The sequence below is a fragment of the Ostrea edulis genome, chromosome 2 (assembly GCF_947568905.1).
Source record: "Ostrea edulis chromosome 2, xbOstEdul1.1, whole genome shotgun sequence".
In the NCBI taxonomy this organism is placed as follows: domain Eukaryota; kingdom Metazoa; phylum Mollusca; class Bivalvia; order Ostreida; family Ostreidae; genus Ostrea; species Ostrea edulis.
Window position 1 is genome coordinate 66,389,075 of NC_079165.1, and position 19,617 is coordinate 66,408,691.

A 19,617-nucleotide genomic window follows, 5' to 3' on the forward strand; every position below is an offset into this window, starting at 1 on the left:
AGTGATCAATCTCATAACTCCTATAAAGGTGAAGATAATGAACAGTGATCAATCTCATAACTCCTATAAAGAATACAACATTAAGAGTAAGGCAAACACAGATCCCAGCATGGACATACCAGGTGAGATCAGGTGTCCAGGAGGAGTAATCATCCCCTGTCGACCGGTCACACCCACCATGAGCCCTACAGCTTGATCAGGTAGAGGGAGTAATCCGTAGTCAAAATCAGTATGTAAATACAATGAAATCAGATTTGTTTGATGAATATTGGAATATGATCTTGGCAGGCAATTTGTTCCGTTTCTTCTGGGATGAAGGCTAAGGTATTATTCCAGGCTGAAAAATCCTAACTTTACATAAAAATGCAGTTTCTAAGCTTTTAGAACTTCATATGTATACATGTATATAACTGTATGGGCTAAGCCCATTTCATAACCTGCTGTCAATGTAATCATGTATGCTTAAGCTACATCCCACATCCAACAAAATTTCCTGACCCCCCCCCCCCCCCCCCCCCCTGGTCTAAAATTCATAACATTTCATGTGAAATGAAATTAGAAACAAGTCAGATACTAGATAGGGCCCAGCAAAAAAATCAAAAGGGGCTGATTCCTTTGCTTAATCCAAGTAAAATATATAGAATTGATGAAAAATACTTCAAACTAAAATTACGTTATCGCGTGCCATAGAAGTGTTGACAGACAATAAGAATCAGAGCATTACCTTTAAATTCTATGAAAATCTCAAGTAATCTCAAGTTATTACATGCTATAGCTGTTTCGATCAAGATCAAAGTACCTAAGGAAAAGCAGGTCTTGCCACAAGGAATACACATGTGAAATTTGAAAGTCCTATCACCTTCCATTCAAAAGTTATGGACAAGGTCAAAGTTTTTGTGGATAAACAGACAGACCAAAAACCGTATGCCCCCGAATCTCCAATTATGGGGGCATAAAAACTCCCATAACTCTGTTAAAAGACAAAGCTGATAATCTGAAAATCAAAATGGGGTCTTCCTCTGCCTAATCCAAGGACTTTGTATAAAATTTATGAAATCTTTCTAAGGAAAACTGGTTATTGTGTGCCAAAGAAATTGCTGATGGATGGACAGACAGATGGACGAAACGACAGTGACAACTATAGGGCACCCGCCATGGTTGGGCCCTATCAAGCAGATATTTTATAAGATCCATACAACACATTGATAATATTATACCTGCAAAGTTTATTAAATGTATTGTTAGCAAAGTTTATTAAATGTATTGTTAATAATCCATGAAATAGTTTTAATTATAGATGTAATGGGCAGGAAAAACATTGGTCCTATTTTTCTTGAAGACACACATAAACACTAAATATTCAACTCAAGTTTGGTCCCACCCTGGAGTCAGAACCTCAACAGAAATTGATAATTTTGGTGGAAGCCTTCCTGTTGTACATGACTATGCATTTAGTTTATCTTCCATCCTTAAGGCCCCAGGGGTTCAGGAGTCTCGAAATTTACAATTTCTGTCCACCTTATCCCAAAAATGCTTCATACCAAATTTGAAAGAATCGGATTGGAAGGGTAGTCAGTTATCAAGAAGACGTTAAAAATGTTCAATTGTTAATGCACGACGACGGATGCAGATCAATAGCAAAGCAGTATAACACACCATATTCTTGGAGAAGAGGTGTGCAAAACTTATAAAGAGTGTGAGTGACCTAAAAAAAAAAGTATTTGTGTACACCTATAAAAAAGTTTGTATTGAGTATATAGTACACAAATTAGTCATTAACTATATGTTAATCATTATTACACTCTATGAAATCCCTTACCAATAAGTCATGGAGGTTTTTCTCTGGGTTGTTGGCATGACATTTCTTAATCAGACAGCGCAGAGTAGAGCACAGCCCAGACCTAATGACCGAGTCATCACACACCACTGGTAGATCACAATGATGGGGACATGATGCCTCGTCAGTAAAGGTGTGCTTTGTGGCCAACAAGACTGCAAAGCTCACACTGACACATTCAGAGGCACTGAGTTTCTCGTCTACGAACACCAACTCAAAGACATCACAGTCGCAGTAGTGGATCAAGAATACGACTGCAGCGGATGGCAGAGGAAGAAGAATCTGGGTGCCAGCATCACTACGACGACCAGATATGTACACCGCAGTTCTTGCTAAACTCATTTCATCTGTAAAATTCATAAAAACAACAAATTATAACGGGTAGAAATTGAATTAAAAATAAGATCATCACTAGGCAGAGCATCCCCTCGTGATATGAAAGAGAGGCTTATATTTAAAACGTCAACAACCTGTGATAAATACAATAAATACTTATAAATGCATTAGTGAAGCATAAAAGTGTAATGAGACCAAATGCTTTTTAGGAAAATAAGGATGCTTTAGTCCAGATGTGTTAAATGCATTTTCAGAGTAAGTATCTTGTAGAAACTCTCTCTCTCAGAAGAGATTAATGTTTTGTGTCACAGAATGAGCTTTGATAGACACACAGATGGATAATAAACATATTATTGATGCATTAAAAGTTCTATGGTTCGTGACCACAACAAGTTATTCGAACAAGCTGTATACCACAATGTTCTAAAACGAATCTCAATGTTTTAAGAAATGTTGTCATAAAATTTTCTGTTGACAAATATCACTTTAGTTTAGACTTCAAAATGCAAAGTAACAAAAGATGCCTCAAGATTTGTGTAATATGCTAACTTTTAGTTATACAGCAACATACACACAAACTTTATAATAAAGTCATTAATAAAACAAATGTTGACAAAATTATGGACATCAAAAGTTAACTTCTGCACTGTTTAGACACTTTCAACAAATAAGTTTGTAATGACCCAACTACTCTATGATTAAAAAATAACTCAAAATAGAAATGAAAATAAGATAAACCACACTTTACAAATTTATTACCAGTATGAATATGACAAATACACACTCCTAAAGCCTAGATAAACTATAAGGTAAAGAACCCAACCCTAAGATAATATAATAATTTAGTAAGTTAATAGGGGCAAAGTATAAGGACAAAACAGACAAACAAGACGTGATTCCAGTGTAGGAAGATTGAAAGGAGAAGTGTAGCTAGCAAGACCAGCTGTCTTGCTTCAACAAATTGTTCGCTACATGGCTTTATAAATAGCAATTAAACAATAGAAACTGCCATTAAAGTTATTGGCTGCAAGATAAAATAGGTGTGGTCAAATACAATGACTTACAAATAATTTACATCGGGAGAGAAATTCACGCGTAAAAGTTAAAGCAAACCTACCATGCCTACCACACTGCATTTTTTAATCTGAGTTTTTACATTCACTATCATAATGATAAATGCTGAGAGTTCCAAATGTATTTTTTGTTTAAATGACACTATTTGAATTTCTACCAACTGAAAAAAAATAAACAACATTTTAAAGGGATGGTATAAATGAGGATTCTATACATGTATACATACAAATTACGTGGCTTATTCTAATTATTGTCACCTTTTTCATGTGTGTCTTATCAATAACACTTGAATAATCAAAGCAGATCCACTTTGTCTTGCTACATTACCAAGAATCTAACAAAGACAAACACACACACAAAAAATCTGTATAAATAAATATCAACTTACTGCTGTCTAATTGCAACAAGATGACAACTATTACTATTGAGCAATGGTTTTTATCTTTTTTGAGATTTCCTTTCTATTATCAAAATTAGCTTTAGAAAAGTTTTGAAAGGATTATATGTTGCCGAATGAAAAAAATATTCGGGGGGGGGGGGGTCGGACTTGTAATCGTGTTCCTGTTTTCCAACATGTGTATGTATATATATATATATTTAACAAACTCTTTACTGATATCCCTGCAAACCATACAAGATATATCTTTTAATTGTCTGTGTATTTGTGTTCAAATGCAAAGTGAAAGTAGATCTACAGCAACTCCTCGAATTTCCTCTTTCCATGTAATACAGCGTTTCCGATTACAGAATTTCAAATTCTAGAGAGTATATCACTTTATACGTAAGCCTACAAAACAATAAATACAACCCAATCGGACTACTCCTAGAACATGCAAACCCGAAAGTGTAGTCATACCAGTAGCTTCAGTGCATTTTCCCGGTTAATAGGTCATCTTGCGTTTGCCGTCACACCGTCGCCAGTGCCCTGACGTCACAGTACAAAGCGCAGGCGCTTTTCATTCATAAATAACCTGCCGACTCGACAAAATAATTCCAGAGAACACTTTCTAAAAAGTAATGTTTAAAGATGATATTGCTTGCTTTCTGAACAAATTAAAATTCCCATATAAATTTTTATCCAGAGTAATATTCATTATACAAATACATGGTATCTTACGACTTGATATCACCGAAAAGGAAGTTATTTTTCTTCCGGAAAGCGAAGTAATTTTACATGATAAGTTGGTAAATCGGTTTCTCGTCGTTCTGTCGCCTATTCGCTATACCGTTAATTTTGATCGCCAAGTCGGATATTAGATTGATGGAAAGTTACAATTATCAGTTAATTATTTACAAGGATCTCTAAGAAGATTTTGGTATCGATCCAAGAGGTAAAGGGCAAGATCTTTTTTCTTTTAGAGAAGAATGCCCCAGAGCATAGATTCTACAAGTTTTGTGTCCATGTTTTTGTTTTATTATAAGCCTACATGCACCCATGTAATATGACCATGCACAATTTTCATTGGTCAAGCAGCTGGATAAATTAATCAATCGACAATTAGATACTGTTATTTATAATTTGATGTGTTAGAAGTATGTTTACACACGTGTGTTAGTTTTAAAAAAATAATTTGCTACAATTTAATTTAGTTAGGTATATGACCCAATTTAAAACCATAATGGCATATTGTTAGAAATAGTTTTAGGAGTGTCTACCAAGCATACTCATTACTCAGTAAAGTCATTATACCATGAAATATGATTCAGCATATGAATGTAGTGTGATCTTTAATTCTTTGCTAGTTTGGAACCAGTAAATACTGTATATATATTTATATAATTTATATATATTTGTAATGTCAAATTATATTGACCATATTTCCCTCCTCATAATTGTAAAATTAAATGTTGTCTTTACAGGATATACATTGGAATGAGTTCCCCTATGTCCAGTTTAAACAGTCTATTCTCGTTCACAAGTCCGGCAGTAAAGAGGCTTCTTGGTTGGAAACAAGGAGATGAGGAAGAAAAATGGGCAGAAAAGGCAGTTGACTCCTTGGTAAAGAAACTGAAGAAAAAGAAAGGTGCATTAGAGGAGTTAGAGAAAGCCTTGAGTTGCCCTGGACAACCAAGTAAATGTGTTACAATTCCTAGATCATTGGATGGTCGACTACAAGTATCCCACAGGAAGGGACTGCCACATGTCATTTATTGTAGAGTGTGGCGATGGCCAGATTTGCAGAGTCATCATGAGTTAAAACCTTTAGATATATGTGAATACCCATTTAGTGCTAAACAGAAAGAAGTCTGCATTAATCCTTACCATTACAAAAGAGTAGAGAGCCCAGGTATAAATAACTAGTAGTGTTGTTCTTATTAAGAATCGTAAATATTATTCACACTGCACTGAACAAAACTAATGAATAGAATATCAACATTGTGATATAAAGTTTATTAGAATTAATAAGTTAATATGTGAAAATTCACTTAATCAACTAATATGTAAAGATTGCAAAGCACAATACAGAAAATTAAATGTTCATTGTAATATTTTCCTTTCTGATAAATTTATGCATTGAGATTCTATTTCAGTGTTACCACCAGTCCTTGTTCCTCGCTACAGTGAATTTCCTGCCAATCATGGATCACCACCTTCATTGCCCCCATTCCAACAAGCCCCAGAACCAGCAATGCCACAAAACATTAGCTTTGACCCTAATGGCTTTCACCCATCCCAGGGACCCAACTCTCCTGGTAGCTCAGGACCAGGCAGTCCATATGGTTTACCAGGTAAGCAGTATTGCAAAATGTAACCTAATCATGTGTCAGACAGTAACAGTGATTGATGTACAAATTCATGCTACAAGTAAATTTGATTTCGTTTGAGTTTCAGTATAAAAACTTTTAGATTAAAATTTTATCTGCTGTCGAAGAAACAGTTTTGTGTGTCTGACATTTGTTTTGTGTTTGAAGCTGGCACACCACCACCAGCCTATCAACCACATGATGACAATGCCAATATGAATAATCAAAACAGAAACAACCATCCACGACCCCACCATCAACCAATGGACACAATGCCAACACCTTCTCATGGAAACAGAGTTGCAGGTAAGCAAAACTGGATCATCAAGAACTTGTTTGAAATAACCCCAGATGTATGTCACACTAGATATATGCTGTATACAGTCTTTCTTGAATAGCAGGTGATTTGGTTTTGGGATATGTTTGTTTCCCCCTTCTTGTACAGGTTTTATGTTTGTTTTATTGGAGGGGGGGGGGGGGGGGGGCTCACCTGAGCCAAAGGTCAAGTGAGCTTTTCTGATCAAAATTTGTCCATTTTCTGTCGTCGGCGTTGTAAACTTTTCACATTTTCTTCTCCAGAACCATTGGGTCAATTTCAATCAAACTTTGCACAAAACATCCTTGGATGAAGGGCTTTCGAGTTTATTCAAATGCCATGCCCCTTTCAAAGGGGAGATAATCACAAAAAAGGGTCATTTAAAAATCTTCTTAGGAACCATTGGGCCAGAGGAACTAACATTTACATGAAAACTTCCTGACATAGTGCAGATTCAAGTTTGTTCAAATCATGGCCTCCGGGGGTAGGATGGGGCCACAATAGGGGATCAAAATTTTACATAAAAATATAGGGAAAATCTTTAAAAATCTTCTCCTCGAGAACCACAGAGCCAGAAGAGCTAAGATTTACATGAAAGCCTCCTGACATAGTGCAGATTCAAGTTTATTTAAATCATGGCCCTGGGGGGTAGGTTGAGGTCACAATAGGGGATCAAAGTTTTACATGGGAATATTAAAATAGAGAAAAATCTTCTTCTCAAGAACCAATGGGCCAAAAGAGCTGACATTCACATGAAAGCTTCCTGACATAGTGCAGATTCAAGTATGTTCAAATCATTGCCCTGTGGTAGGTTGGGGCCACCATAGGGGATCAAAGTTGTACATAAAATGTATATATTTAGGTTGGGGTCACAATAGGGGATCAAAGTTTTACATGAGAATAAATAGAGGAAAATCTTTAAAAATCTTTTTCTCAAGAAACACTGAGCCAGAAGAGCTGAGATTTACATGAAAGCTTCCTGACATAGTGCAGATTCAAGTTTTTCAAATCATGGCCTCTGGTGGTAGGTTGGGGCCACAATAGGGGATCAAAGTTTTACATACAAATATATAGGAAAAAATCTTTTAAAAATCTTCTCAAGAACCACTGAACCAGAAAAGCTGATATTTACATGAAAGCTTTTTGACATAGTGCAAATTAAAGTTTGTAAAAATCATGGCCCCTGGGGGTAGGATGGGGCCACAAGGGGGGATCAAAGTTTTGCATACTAATATATAGGGAAAATCTTTCAAAATCTTCTCAAAAACTACCAGGTAGGATGGGGTGGGGCCACAAGGGCGGATCAAAGTTTTACATAAAAATATATAGGGAAAATCTTTAAAGGTCTTCTCAAAAACTACTGAGCCAAGAAAGTGGAAATTTACATGAAAGCTTTCTAACATAGTGCAAATTGAAGTTTGTTAAAATCATTGCCCCCGAGGATAGGATGGGGCCACAATAGGGGATCAAAGTTTTATATACAAATATGTAGGGAAAATGTTTAAAAATCTTCTCAAAAGCTACTGGGCCGGGAAAGTGGAAATTTACATGAAAGCTTCCTTACATAGTGCAGATTCAAGTTTGTTAAAATCATGGCCCCCCTGGGGTAAGATGAGGCGACAATAGGGTATCAATTTTTACATACAAATATATAGGGAAAATCATTAAAAATCTTATAAATATCACTGGGCCAGAAAAGTCTACATTCACATGAAAGCTTCCTGACATAGTCCAGATTCAATTTTGAAAAATCATGGCCCCTGGGAGTAGGTTGGGGTCACAATAGGGATCAAAGTTTTACATGCGAACATATAGGGAAAATCTTTAAATATGAGCCAAGGTGACTCAGGTGAGCATATGGCCATTGGACCTCTTGTTGTTTCTTTATCTAGATTTTCAGAACTTGGAAGGGAAAGAATAGGTCTTTCTAACAATGACAAAATGAAAAAATTGTGGAAGGGGTTTTATGGATATATTGAATACATATAATATATGAATTTGTGTTGTAAATTGAAGAAATAATAAGTCGAAACTTATCTCAACGGTTACTTAACTCATTATCTCACCTAATTTTAATTCTTATTATCTAATTCTCTACCCTTAGGAATTTTTTAGGGTCTGTAGGGGGCCGAAATAAGGCCCCCATTCCCAATGCTAAAAAGCAGGTATTTCAATATTTGCTTTGAAATTCCCAAACAATGAAAGCAAATCAAGCAGAGTAGCCTAATTGTTCAATTGTTCATAAATCCAGTGTTCGAAATTGGTTTAAAACTTGGTATACAGGGTTCGAAATTAACTTTTTCAAGCACTAGTCCGTACGGACTACTCACCGTTGATGTTCACTAGTCCGCAAAGCATTTCACTAGTCCGTCCAGTATATCATAAAATGATCTTCATTTTAATCAAACCAAACACATCACAGTTGCAAACAATTCAATTTCTGACACCTACAGAAGGAAAAGAGACCACCATCTTTTATTTCGCATTTAAAATCTTCAGAAGCAGGCAATATTAACCTCTGAGTTAATCCTTTTATAAATGTCCATAAGTGCGTTCGAGATCGATATTCCTGTTGTTTTGGTGCTCAGATTTTAGAGTCACAGGAGTTCGAAATTTTATCAATAAAGTCAATAAAATTCACTCGATTGACCAAGTCATGAGCTATAGTGTTATGAACTACTGTGCTAGAGTCTCGAATGACGAGAACATGTGCGCACAAACGTGCATGTTCTCAGACCACACTACTTGCAATTCTTACACCTAGAACACGTTCTCGTGATGTGTACTCGGCGTTCGGAATTGGCAGGAATTTGACAATTTGTGCACGTTCGAAGAACGGCGGTCTCAAATGCATTCCATGTGTTTGAAAGATCAGGATGTCATAGTCATGCAAACACTTGACCATGCAGGTAATCAACCATAAGTTCAAACATCTAAGAGACTCAGACAAATCTTCCTAAAAATCTTTACCAATTGAAGATTGATCTCCGGATTTTCACTAGTCCGTACGGACTAGTGCTATAGAGAGTTCACTAGTCCGACACGTTTTTTACTAGTCTCGGACTTACGGACATGAGTTAATTTCGAACCCTGGTATAGATCACAGGTCTATGCCAAAACAAGATGACATAGACCTCATGAAATTGGCATAGACCGCAACATTGAAAAAAAATAACACAAATTTAAAACATTATTATTTACTTCAAATGTATACTTAGAAAGCATATTTCTTTTCCATTTCAATAACAATGTCCTCCTTTCCTCATAACGTTTATCAGATGTTGACTTTTGCTTTAAATCTAGAAAATCGGCATAGACAATTTGGTCTATCCCAAATACAATTGGCATAGACTGGTGTCATTTGACATAGACTCGGTCTATCGGTCTATGGTTAATTTTGAACACTAAATCTTCTTCACAGGCCCACAAATTACAATTTTTGCTTCAAAATTGTGAAGTTTAGGGAGAGGACTTAAATGGGCTATGCCTGCTGCCCGATCCCATTCACTTTGTGAATAAAATATAGTTTAAAATTGTGAAGTGAACCTAATTTTTTTTACCTCTGCTTATTTGAATGAGGTAAACTTTGACCAAATTGAAAGTCAAAAGGAGTCCAATTATACCTTAATGCACTCTGGATTGGTTTTCTCCCTACTTCCTTGTATGAAACATTTTTCCCAATTTCAAGCAAATGTCGCTATTTTTTTTCAATTGGAAAGGCCCAGGCCCTTGAAATCAAGACTTAAAAAAAAAAAAAATGACCGTGATGGAAACATTAGCGCACCTTGCCTGTAGTTGATTTGATAATTAAATTTCACACTCAAAAATTTATTTCGGCTAGGTGAGAATAAACCCAGCTTACCAAGTGCTAATATCGACTTTTGGAATTTAAAATATTTCTCTCTACAGTACTAATTATTTTTCCTTTGCTATGGTTACAAAAATGATAATTAAGTTTGTACGTAACTTTCGGGATCATTGTCTCATGTTGCTGTAGTTGTTTTCTAGTAAAACAAAATAGCATTAAACAAACAAGGAGCAGTATAGGTACCTGGTATCAACACCTCAGTGGTGGGAAAAGGTGCCTATTTATAGTTTGCAATTTGTTAATTACCTGTATCCTCTATTGCAGAGGCTGTACAATTTTAAGTCATGCCTGTACATTTTTTATGTCACTTCAAAGCTATTATGAGACTTTAATCTTTTTCTTTTGCACACATGTATACATGTACAGTATTATCATTTCCAATGTTTTTGCCTTCGATATTGTAATGATTGCCATTTCCTCATGAATATAATCATGACGATGCAGATTTGAACAATGTGTATTTGAATCTTGATAAATACAGTACATATCTTTAAATGGCTGTTAATATGCCACTTTAAAGATATGTCCAAGTTATTTCCCTTTGGAGTGCTCTCATACAAAGTAAGGCGCGAAACAATTTGTTTACATGCGGTAGTGGGACAAATATTCATCACTGCGTAAGTGAATATACTCAGTAAGTTTCTCATATGCTGTTTGATCACCTGAATTCGACTGATACACTAAGTAAGTTATATAAGTAAGTTGGGGAATAATTTAGATACATTGAATTATTATATATCACATTATTTTGTTGGTTGTAGGTATCATATCAAGGATATTAATTGCAAATATGACATTGTTTTAATTAATTAAAACATTTTTATGTAGTATTTTGTATTTCTCACATTTACTTACTTAAAGAGAGGTTGCTTTTAATTAACTTGATTGTTTTCCTCACTGACTGTAGGCCGGACTGGTCCACTCTGTCCCACTTTAATAGGCATTCAAATTTCCTCTAAATACACCTCTTACACAGAAGAGCTCTTATCTCGAAACTTACGAATTCTGACAGATGTGAAAGTAGAATGTAAATACAGATATTATATTTAATTTCAAAAATGCATTAGGGTGTGACCTGCAATGCTTTACACTGGTATACTTTTCGTGAAGCGCTTTAAACACACTTGACTTCATGATGTATACTAGTGTAAAACATCTCAGTTCATGCCTTCATGTGTTTTTCAAAACTGAACTTTATTTCTTAAATAGAATAAACAATTTTTTTTAATAGATCTTGCCTTTCAATCTACCATTAATTTCACACATTGCAAATAGATCCAAGTATAACATATTGGCCAAATATTGAGTTGAAGTATACTCATCCTTAGTTAGAATAAAGTTCAAACTTGTACATCTACTTTTGTGAATGAATTTCTTATTTATTCAAAGATGTGCATGTAACTAGTGTATATATATGTGTATTGATTTTGGCATATTATGCACTGATTGGCAATATCATGAAGTAGAATTTACTGCATGTACTTATTTAGTTGTAGCAATATCTGATACAGTGTCCATATCAGAGAAATTGAAATCCTAATTCATTTTGTCTGACAGCATGGTAACTTCTGTCAGACAAATGAAAAATCTGTTGGACATTTTTTTTAAAACAATGTGTCATATGATATGCCATGATCTTTGATACATCTTATGTAAAGTAAAGGAGACAGACTGACAACACCAAGTGATTATGTTAAAAAGTCAAATTCTCACATAGAATATAAAATTTCATTTTTAAGTCTCTGCATCCAAGGGTTTTTTTTTTGGTGTTTTTTTATTATTATTAAATATAGCAGCAATTTCTTCAGTCTTTTTTTGTTAAATTTTTAGCTCACCTGAGCTGAAAACTCAAATGAGCTTTTCTGATCGCTTTTTGTCCGTCGTCTGTTAAACTTTTCACATTTTCGACTTCTTCTCCAGAACCACTGGGTCAATTTCAACCAAACTTGGCCAAAAGCGTCCTTGGGTGAAGGGCTTTCAAATTTGTTCAAAGGGGAGATAATCACAAAAATAGGGTGGAGTCATTTAAAAATCTTCTTCTCAAGAACCACTGGGCCAGAAGAGCTGAAATTTACCTGAAAGCTTCCTGACATATTGCAGATTCAAGTTTGTTCAAATCATGGCCCCCAGTGGTAGGATGGGGCCACAAGGGGGGGGGGTCAAAGTTTTACATACAAATATATAGGGGGAAACTTTAAAAATCTTCTTCTCAAGAACCACTAAGCCAGAAAAGCTGAGATTTACATATGAAAGCTTCCTGACATAATGCAGATTCAAGTTTGTTCAAATCATGGGCTCTGGGGGTAGGATGGGGCCACAATAGGGGATCAAAGTTTTACATACAAATATATAGGGAAAATCTTCTTCTCAAGAACCACTGAGCCAGAAAAGCTGATTTTTACATGAAAACCTTCTGACATAGTGCAGATTCAAGTTTGTTCAAATCATGGCCCCCGGGGGTAGGATGGGGCCACAAGGGGGATCAAAGTTTCACATACAAATATATAGTTAAAATCTTTTTCTCAATAACCATTGAGTCAGAAAAGCTGATATTTACAAGAAAACTTTCTGACATAGTGCAGATTAAAGTTTGTTCAAATCATGGCCCCCGGGGGGTAGGATGGGGCCACAAGTGGGGGGGGGGGGGGTAAAAGCTTTAAAAATCTTCTTCTCAAGAACCATTGGGCCAAAGAAGTTGACATTTACATGAAAGCTTTCTGACATAGTGTAGATTCAAGTTTGCAAAGGGTAGTTTGGGCCATAATAGGGACTAAGGTTTTACATGCAAATATATATGGAAAGTCTTCAGATATGGGCCAAGGTGACTCAGGTGAGCGATGTGGCCCATGGGCCTCTTGTTTGTTCAATTTATGGAAAATGTCATCTACACAGATAATGTCAGAATTATCATCCAAAACATTGTACTCGATGGGACTTCATTTGTCGAACCATCAATCTCACTGTTATGGAATGACTGGCATGAAAATTGCTGGTTTTAGAATTATAGTGAAAGCACACAGTAAGATGATTTGACAGGTTGTAAAACTGCATATTTTTGTTAATTAATATTAATTTATATCATTTTTTTTTTAATGTCACCACAACCAAAACCTAACATCAAAAATGAACATTACTTCAAGTCAGAATGAACTCCTCACTTATCAGAAAGCTGCAATATTAAAGTTAATAGTGCAATATAATGGTAAGTTTCAAATAATGTGAAATACATTGATGTGTCTTTTTTTTTAAAATATATAATATATATTTTAGCTAACAAAACAATTGTCAAATTGAGTGGTAAGTTTCTATGGTTGTTCTTAAATAGAAAAGCTCTTTTATTTTGTTAGCAACTGTTTGATCTCAGAAGAATATTGAATCATCTTACAGTACTCCATATAAACAGAAAATAGTCAGCTACATTATGTAGTCATTTAGAATTAAAATAGTCAGCTACATTATGTAGTCATTTAGAATTGTTCTTTTTGGAATTTCACATTATTTGAAACATTGTAACTCAAATATAAGATGAGTGAAGAGTTCATTGTGATTTGATGTAATGTTGTTTTTTGTTGTTAGGTTAAGGTGGTTGTACATTTGGTAATGGTATTTCTATAGCAATGAAGGGAATTATTTAAGCATAAATGTTTTTGTATTGTCTGGGAATGGTGTTTTTTTTTTACTTAATTGCTCAAGATATCCTTCAGTACAGATCTCAAAAGATCATGTCCTCTAAATAAGCACTGTAACAAAATGAATCTATTAATTCATTTTTCCTGGATTGAGACCATAGGATGAGACTAATTTGAGCATATGAAAAAAAAATCCTTAAAATCTTTAAAGATAGCAGGGCTCATGGCAGATTGACTGATATTTGTTTTAGTCAGTCCAATGGGACTGGTCAATTTTCTAAAACGTCATTTTGGAAAACATACTTATGGACTCTTAAACATGCATTTTGTATTTCTCTGAAGATATTAGATGAACACAATAAGTTAATTTTATAAATCTCACATAAGTATTACAATATTGTCTGAGGCAAATCTACTTAAATTTCATTATTTCATTTTATTAACATTAACGAAATATGTATAATCTTTACTGGAAAACTCTAGTGGACTGATGAATTTTTCTGCGGACTGGTTGAAATTATACGATATCAGTCAGACTGGACTGATGACATAAACAGTTAGTCTCGAGCCCTGGATATCTACTCCTGGCCCCAGGATCATGCAACAAACTCGGACTTGAGTCAAAATTTCGATCACCTGTAAAATATTCATCACTTTTGAACTGAAACTCTTTATTTACAGACACTAGAAATTTGATGAAACAATTTTGAATAGCAATTTTATTTTGGAATGATTGACTTCTCAGTCATTTCACCACAATACTGTATAGGGGGGAAATAAATTGCGGTGGGAATTTTTGCTATATTCACTGTCAAGACAAGTCCGCAAATTTTAGAAACCATGAATATTTTTATTTTTATTAGTCTTTAATACACAATGTGTTGGGGGGAGGGGACCTAAGTTGTGATTCAAATACACAAATTTATGAACCTGTGAATTTGTCTGAAATGGAAAAAAACGCGAAAATTACAGCCTGTGAAATTATTCCCCTCTACAGTATTCAGATTTTGACTTAAGCTCAAGATGTTTCATGATCCTGGGACCTGGCAATTGACCTGTGTGAATAATTATGATGGTAATAATCCCTGTACTGAAATTTTTGAAATTTCATTTCCCATAGGTCTATAGTTGTAATATTAAATTATAAGACTAATGAACCCTGTCTTAGGCATGTATGAAGTTAGGGATGGGATGAAAACAACAGGATATTGAACACCCTGGGTCTCAGGTGACAACCATACTTACCTATAGGTCCTTTAGATTTGTGGACATGTGTTTCATGTAGAGTTTTCCTGGTTGTAGATATGCAGGCAGTTACCTACCAGGAACCTCAGTTCTGGTGCTCCATTGTGTACTATGAGCTCAATAACCGAGTGGGAGAGGCTTTCCATGCATCACAAACGAGTATTGTAGTGGACGGCTTTACTGATCCCTCCAACAACGCAGATCGATTTTGTTTGGGTCTTCTGTCAAATGTCAACCGCAATTCAACCATAGAAAACACTAGGAGACACATCAGTAAAGGTAAGAGTTTCAGACAGAAATGTCATACTGAGAGGAGTAAAGATGCACACATTGATTGTACTTTATGACTAAACAAAGGTTTTACATATATTGTACATGGTAATCATAATCACTGATAAGAGTAAAATTTTGTCTTTGATAAGAAAACATACACAAACAGAGAATTTTTCCCATGTGCCAGTCATTTATATTTAATATGATATTCTGTAGGTGTACATCTGTATTACGTGGGTGGAGAGGTGTTTGCAGAGTGCCTGAGTGACTCCAGTATATTTGTTCAGAGTCGTAATTGCAATTATCACCATGGATTTCACCCCACCACAGTCTGCAAAATTCCTCCAGGCTGCAGCTTGAAGATCTTCAACAACCAGGAGTTTGCAGCCTTGCTCAGCCAGTCTGTCAACCATGGTTTTGAAGCTGTATATGAACTCACCAAGATGTGCACAATAAGGATGAGCTTCGTCAAGGGTTGGGGGGCAGAGTACCATCGTCAAGATGTCACCAGTACTCCATGCTGGATTGAGATTCATTTGAATGGCCCCCTGCAGTGGCTGGACAAAGTCTTGACCCAAATGGGATCTCCACATAACCCCATCTCATCTGTTTCCTGATCATCAATCCTCCGTCTCTAAAACCATCCGATCTCGAGGCCAAAAAATATCATCGGTCACTCAGTGTTGTCATGTACATCGAAATGTCAAGCTAAAAATGGAGTTGTCCAACTAGAATTACAACATTTATATGTTATATCAGAATGTTTTGATACTTAATTTACTAATTGTATAATTGATTAATTTACTTTGCATTCCAAATAAGTTTAGTGCTTTATATGTCAGAGTTGCCTACCATTGTCAGCTATATTACATTTATGTATCACCGAATTTGAAGTTGTATTGTTTTAAAGGGTAAACCGATCAAACCTTGGAAATGTTGCAAAGAGTGGCTGAGTTGTGAGATTTATTAACAAAGTGAACCATTATCGTAATGTAAGAAAAAAATGGGGAACTACAGAATAAGTTATTTGAAAGATGAAATGGTAAAATAAATATGTATATATATATTTAACAGTTCTTGTGCATGTCAGTTGTTGTTTTGTGGGTGTAAACACTATGCTCCTCTAACAGTCTTTGTATAACTAACACTATTTGTTGACACAAAAGCCTTAAGCTTAGATGGTAGTTATTATGAGTAGTAAAATTAGCCATGGGGTTTTTTCCTCCATTACATTAGAAATGCAGGGTAAATTACAGCTGGATTTAATTTTGAGAATGCCATGCAATTCTGGTTTAAATCTATTAAAGATTTTGTAGAAATGTATTGGAAGAGCTGAAAGGCATATGTGATTGTCAGATAAAAGAAACCTTGTTATCACTAAATTTGACTTATTTGAGACTACTCTTCTTTTCACTGTTTTTGATTTGAACATGATGCACATGAGCTATTTATGATCAGTACATGGTGTACAAGTTCATATGATTTGATGTCATATAGATATGATTTTAAGCAATTCATCAGTTCTCCTTAATGTATTTATTATACATGGTCTCTTACTTAAGTATGGTAACTTCTTTGTTTGTTTTTTCTTCATTTGACAGGAATATTAACCCTGTATCATCTGCAATATTATGAACAACTAAGTGTAAGAGATTGTACCCTTTTGTCAAAAGATTGTTTGTGCATGTACATTTGTTTCGTAAAAAAACAACATAAAAAACACAGGGGGAAAAAAATAAAAAATTTGCCATTTTGATTTATTTTCAGCTGCATATGATGCATATAGATGATTTTTAAGTTCTGCTCAAAGCATTTATTTACACATATACATGGATATATATAATTTGGTGAAAGAAATTCATTTCAAGTTGTTAAAAAATTTTCCTGACATGTTACAGAAAGTGCTGAATTTATAATTTTATAGTCTATTCCTCACTGAGAGAAACAGCAGGTGATGTGATATAAAAATATATAATCGCTGTTACATAATTACTATCAAAAGTTGTAGATTACTTATTATATGCCAGCATTGATATAAATGATTGTAGGCATGGTTAGGGTGATTCCATAACTAAAGAATGGCTTCAACAAGATCAGTTTTGAATGACATCTTTTATCTGGCTGGGATTTCTCCACAAAAAAAAATATGAAACTAATGAGTTTGAGTTTTCATTTATTTGAGCAGTCAAAATTTGAGTAAAATCTTGAGACTGCATCTAAGTTTCAACTTAAGTTTATTTCAAGAAATCCGGGCCTGGTGTCTGATAAGTAATGTACGTCTTGATCAGTTGTAGGACATTGTTTTTCTTGGGGAGTATTTCACTAGTGAATTGGGTGATTTGTGCTGATTTGCAACAGACCCCAGGTCTGCTTCATAAAAAGCTGAAAATTGTGAGTTTTTTATTGTTGAATTTTTTTTTAATGTTATTATATATGAAAAATTAAAAAATAGGTTGTATTTTATCTATATATATATATATCACATTTTAAAAGATTTTGCGCTGTGCTTTTCATTGAAGAGGTGTAATATTTTGTTGATGAATATTGATTTCTATATAATGCAGCTTGTGACTGATTTGTAGTACTACTGTATTGTTTGTGAAAATGAGAATAAGATAACTGTCATGTTTATACTGTCCTATCATTGTCATGTTGTTCATCAGGGGAGAACAGTTTTTCATTTTTGAAGTAACTTTTTGTGTATCAATAACAGGTGATTTTATGAAGATGATAAGAAGGCAGCCTATGTTTAGATCTGACCATGCCATAATAATAAGTTCATGATTTATGATAACAGAAATATTTTCAATGATATCAAGTTATCAACACAATTTTTGCGTTTGGTATCAATGTTTGAACAAATGGCTTGACTTGTGACACACCAGGAATCTCCTCGGGCAGTGATATATCATCTCCATTTCTTTACTTGTACCCATTTATTAGATTCCGTGAACATAACTAATTTGTCCATATTGACTTTCTCTGTGCAATCCATATATTTTCAGATCAGTCGGAACTTTCTATTTTGCCATGGATACATAGTTTTACAACTTGTAGGGGTCACCAGTATTGATGTGACAACTGCCTTTTTTCCCTGCTTTTAGCTATCACTGCATGTATTGGTATACTGCTTCAGATGTCATCAGCTGCATAATAAAAGAGAACTTCTTAACAGTGTCAGTTGTCCTTCAGTTTACTAGATACTATACAGGGAGTGAAGATTACTTTGGTAATATTGGTTGTTAATAAAGAGGAGAAAAAATTAGTTGTTGATAAAGAGAAGAAAAATCAAGCGGTTTTATGGGCTTTGATGCTCACCATCATCTTGCTCACAATTAGCTGAACATTTTTTTTAAAATCATAGTTGAAACTTTAAACTTCGGTTGTAGCCCTGTCCTAGCTCCTACGGTCATCTGTCCAACGTGAGGTTACCGGGATACTAAACATTCAATATGCAAGTCTTTCCTGAATATATAATACAGTAACTCTTAATTAAGATCGCCCATGCGTCTAGGTTTCAATGGAGTCGCGATCTGAATATCATCAGTTACAATTACGTCTTTAGATTTGGTGACAATATTTAGAATAAGACCACTTGACATCGATCAGTTGAAATTCTACCTAAGGAACAATAGTTTTATTAGATTATCCCATGACCATGATTTGATTTTTTTTTATCCTTGGGGAGGTGTTCATCACATATCAAAAGTGTGGCAATATCCATAATATCACATGCGATAATCAACTAAATAAAATTAAGATAAATGAATAAAAAACAATAAATTGACAATTGAGTAAATCACGTGTTTCAAATTGAATCTATTGGTGGATGCAAAAAAGACTAAATATGGGAAGGGGGTCAGTAATAACTCACGATATTTTGTATACATCTCGTGTCATGTAACTACTACATATGTATATTACATATTTCATCAATTGTACATGTATTTTGTATAATAAATTTTTCATTTGTATTGTGAAAATTTTCGTTTGTATTTGCATTGTATATAATTTTTCATTTATAATGCATCCGAGGGATTGATTACTTAGGTTTGTTACAAAGGATTTCATTGGTTTTAAACATGATTAGATTGGCTATATCTTTTTCATAAATACTGTTTATGTAGATTCTAATGAACTTTCCTTCGCTTATCAACCTCGTGTAGTCCTGCACGGAAATAGGGGACCAGTTTTTCTTGTGGTTTAGTATCCACAACATCTTGCTCGTTATCAACACGATATAGGCTAAAACTTGACCAATGGAATCCCTCATAACAGATTAAAAATAAACAAT

At 34.7% G+C, this 19,617-nt stretch overlaps 2 protein-coding genes across 3 annotated transcripts in view; one reads left to right on the plus strand and one right to left on the minus strand.

The window, feature by feature from the left end:
* The window catches only part of LOC125682500 (glutathione S-transferase C-terminal domain-containing protein homolog), a 17,486-nt gene extending 13,094 nt beyond the window's left edge, over positions 1-4,392 (minus strand). The window contains exons 1-2 of one of the 2 annotated variants that reach the window (XM_048923125.2): positions 4,104-4,392; positions 1,820-2,184 (exon numbers count right to left, since the gene is read on the minus strand). In XM_048923125.2, the coding sequence (XP_048779082.2) occupies positions 1,820-2,179 (360 nt within the window). In that variant the 5' untranslated portion in view covers positions 2,180-2,184; positions 4,104-4,392. The remainder of the gene's footprint in view (positions 1-1,819; positions 2,185-4,103) is intronic. The other variant, XM_048923126.2, reaches the window with a different exon arrangement.
* Positions 4,393-4,405: 13 nt separating this feature from the next.
* Positions 4,406-18,495, plus strand: LOC125682502 (mothers against decapentaplegic homolog 5-like). The gene is made up of 6 exons (XM_048923130.2): positions 4,406-4,578; positions 5,108-5,535; positions 5,780-5,977; positions 6,161-6,298; positions 15,108-15,329; positions 15,540-18,495. The coding sequence occupies exons 2-6, from the start codon at positions 5,121-5,123 to the stop codon at positions 15,938-15,940; spliced, it is 1,374 nt and encodes a 457-aa protein (XP_048779087.1). The 5' UTR covers positions 4,406-4,578; positions 5,108-5,120; the 3' UTR covers positions 15,941-18,495.
* Positions 18,496-19,617: the final 1,122 nt, after the last annotated feature.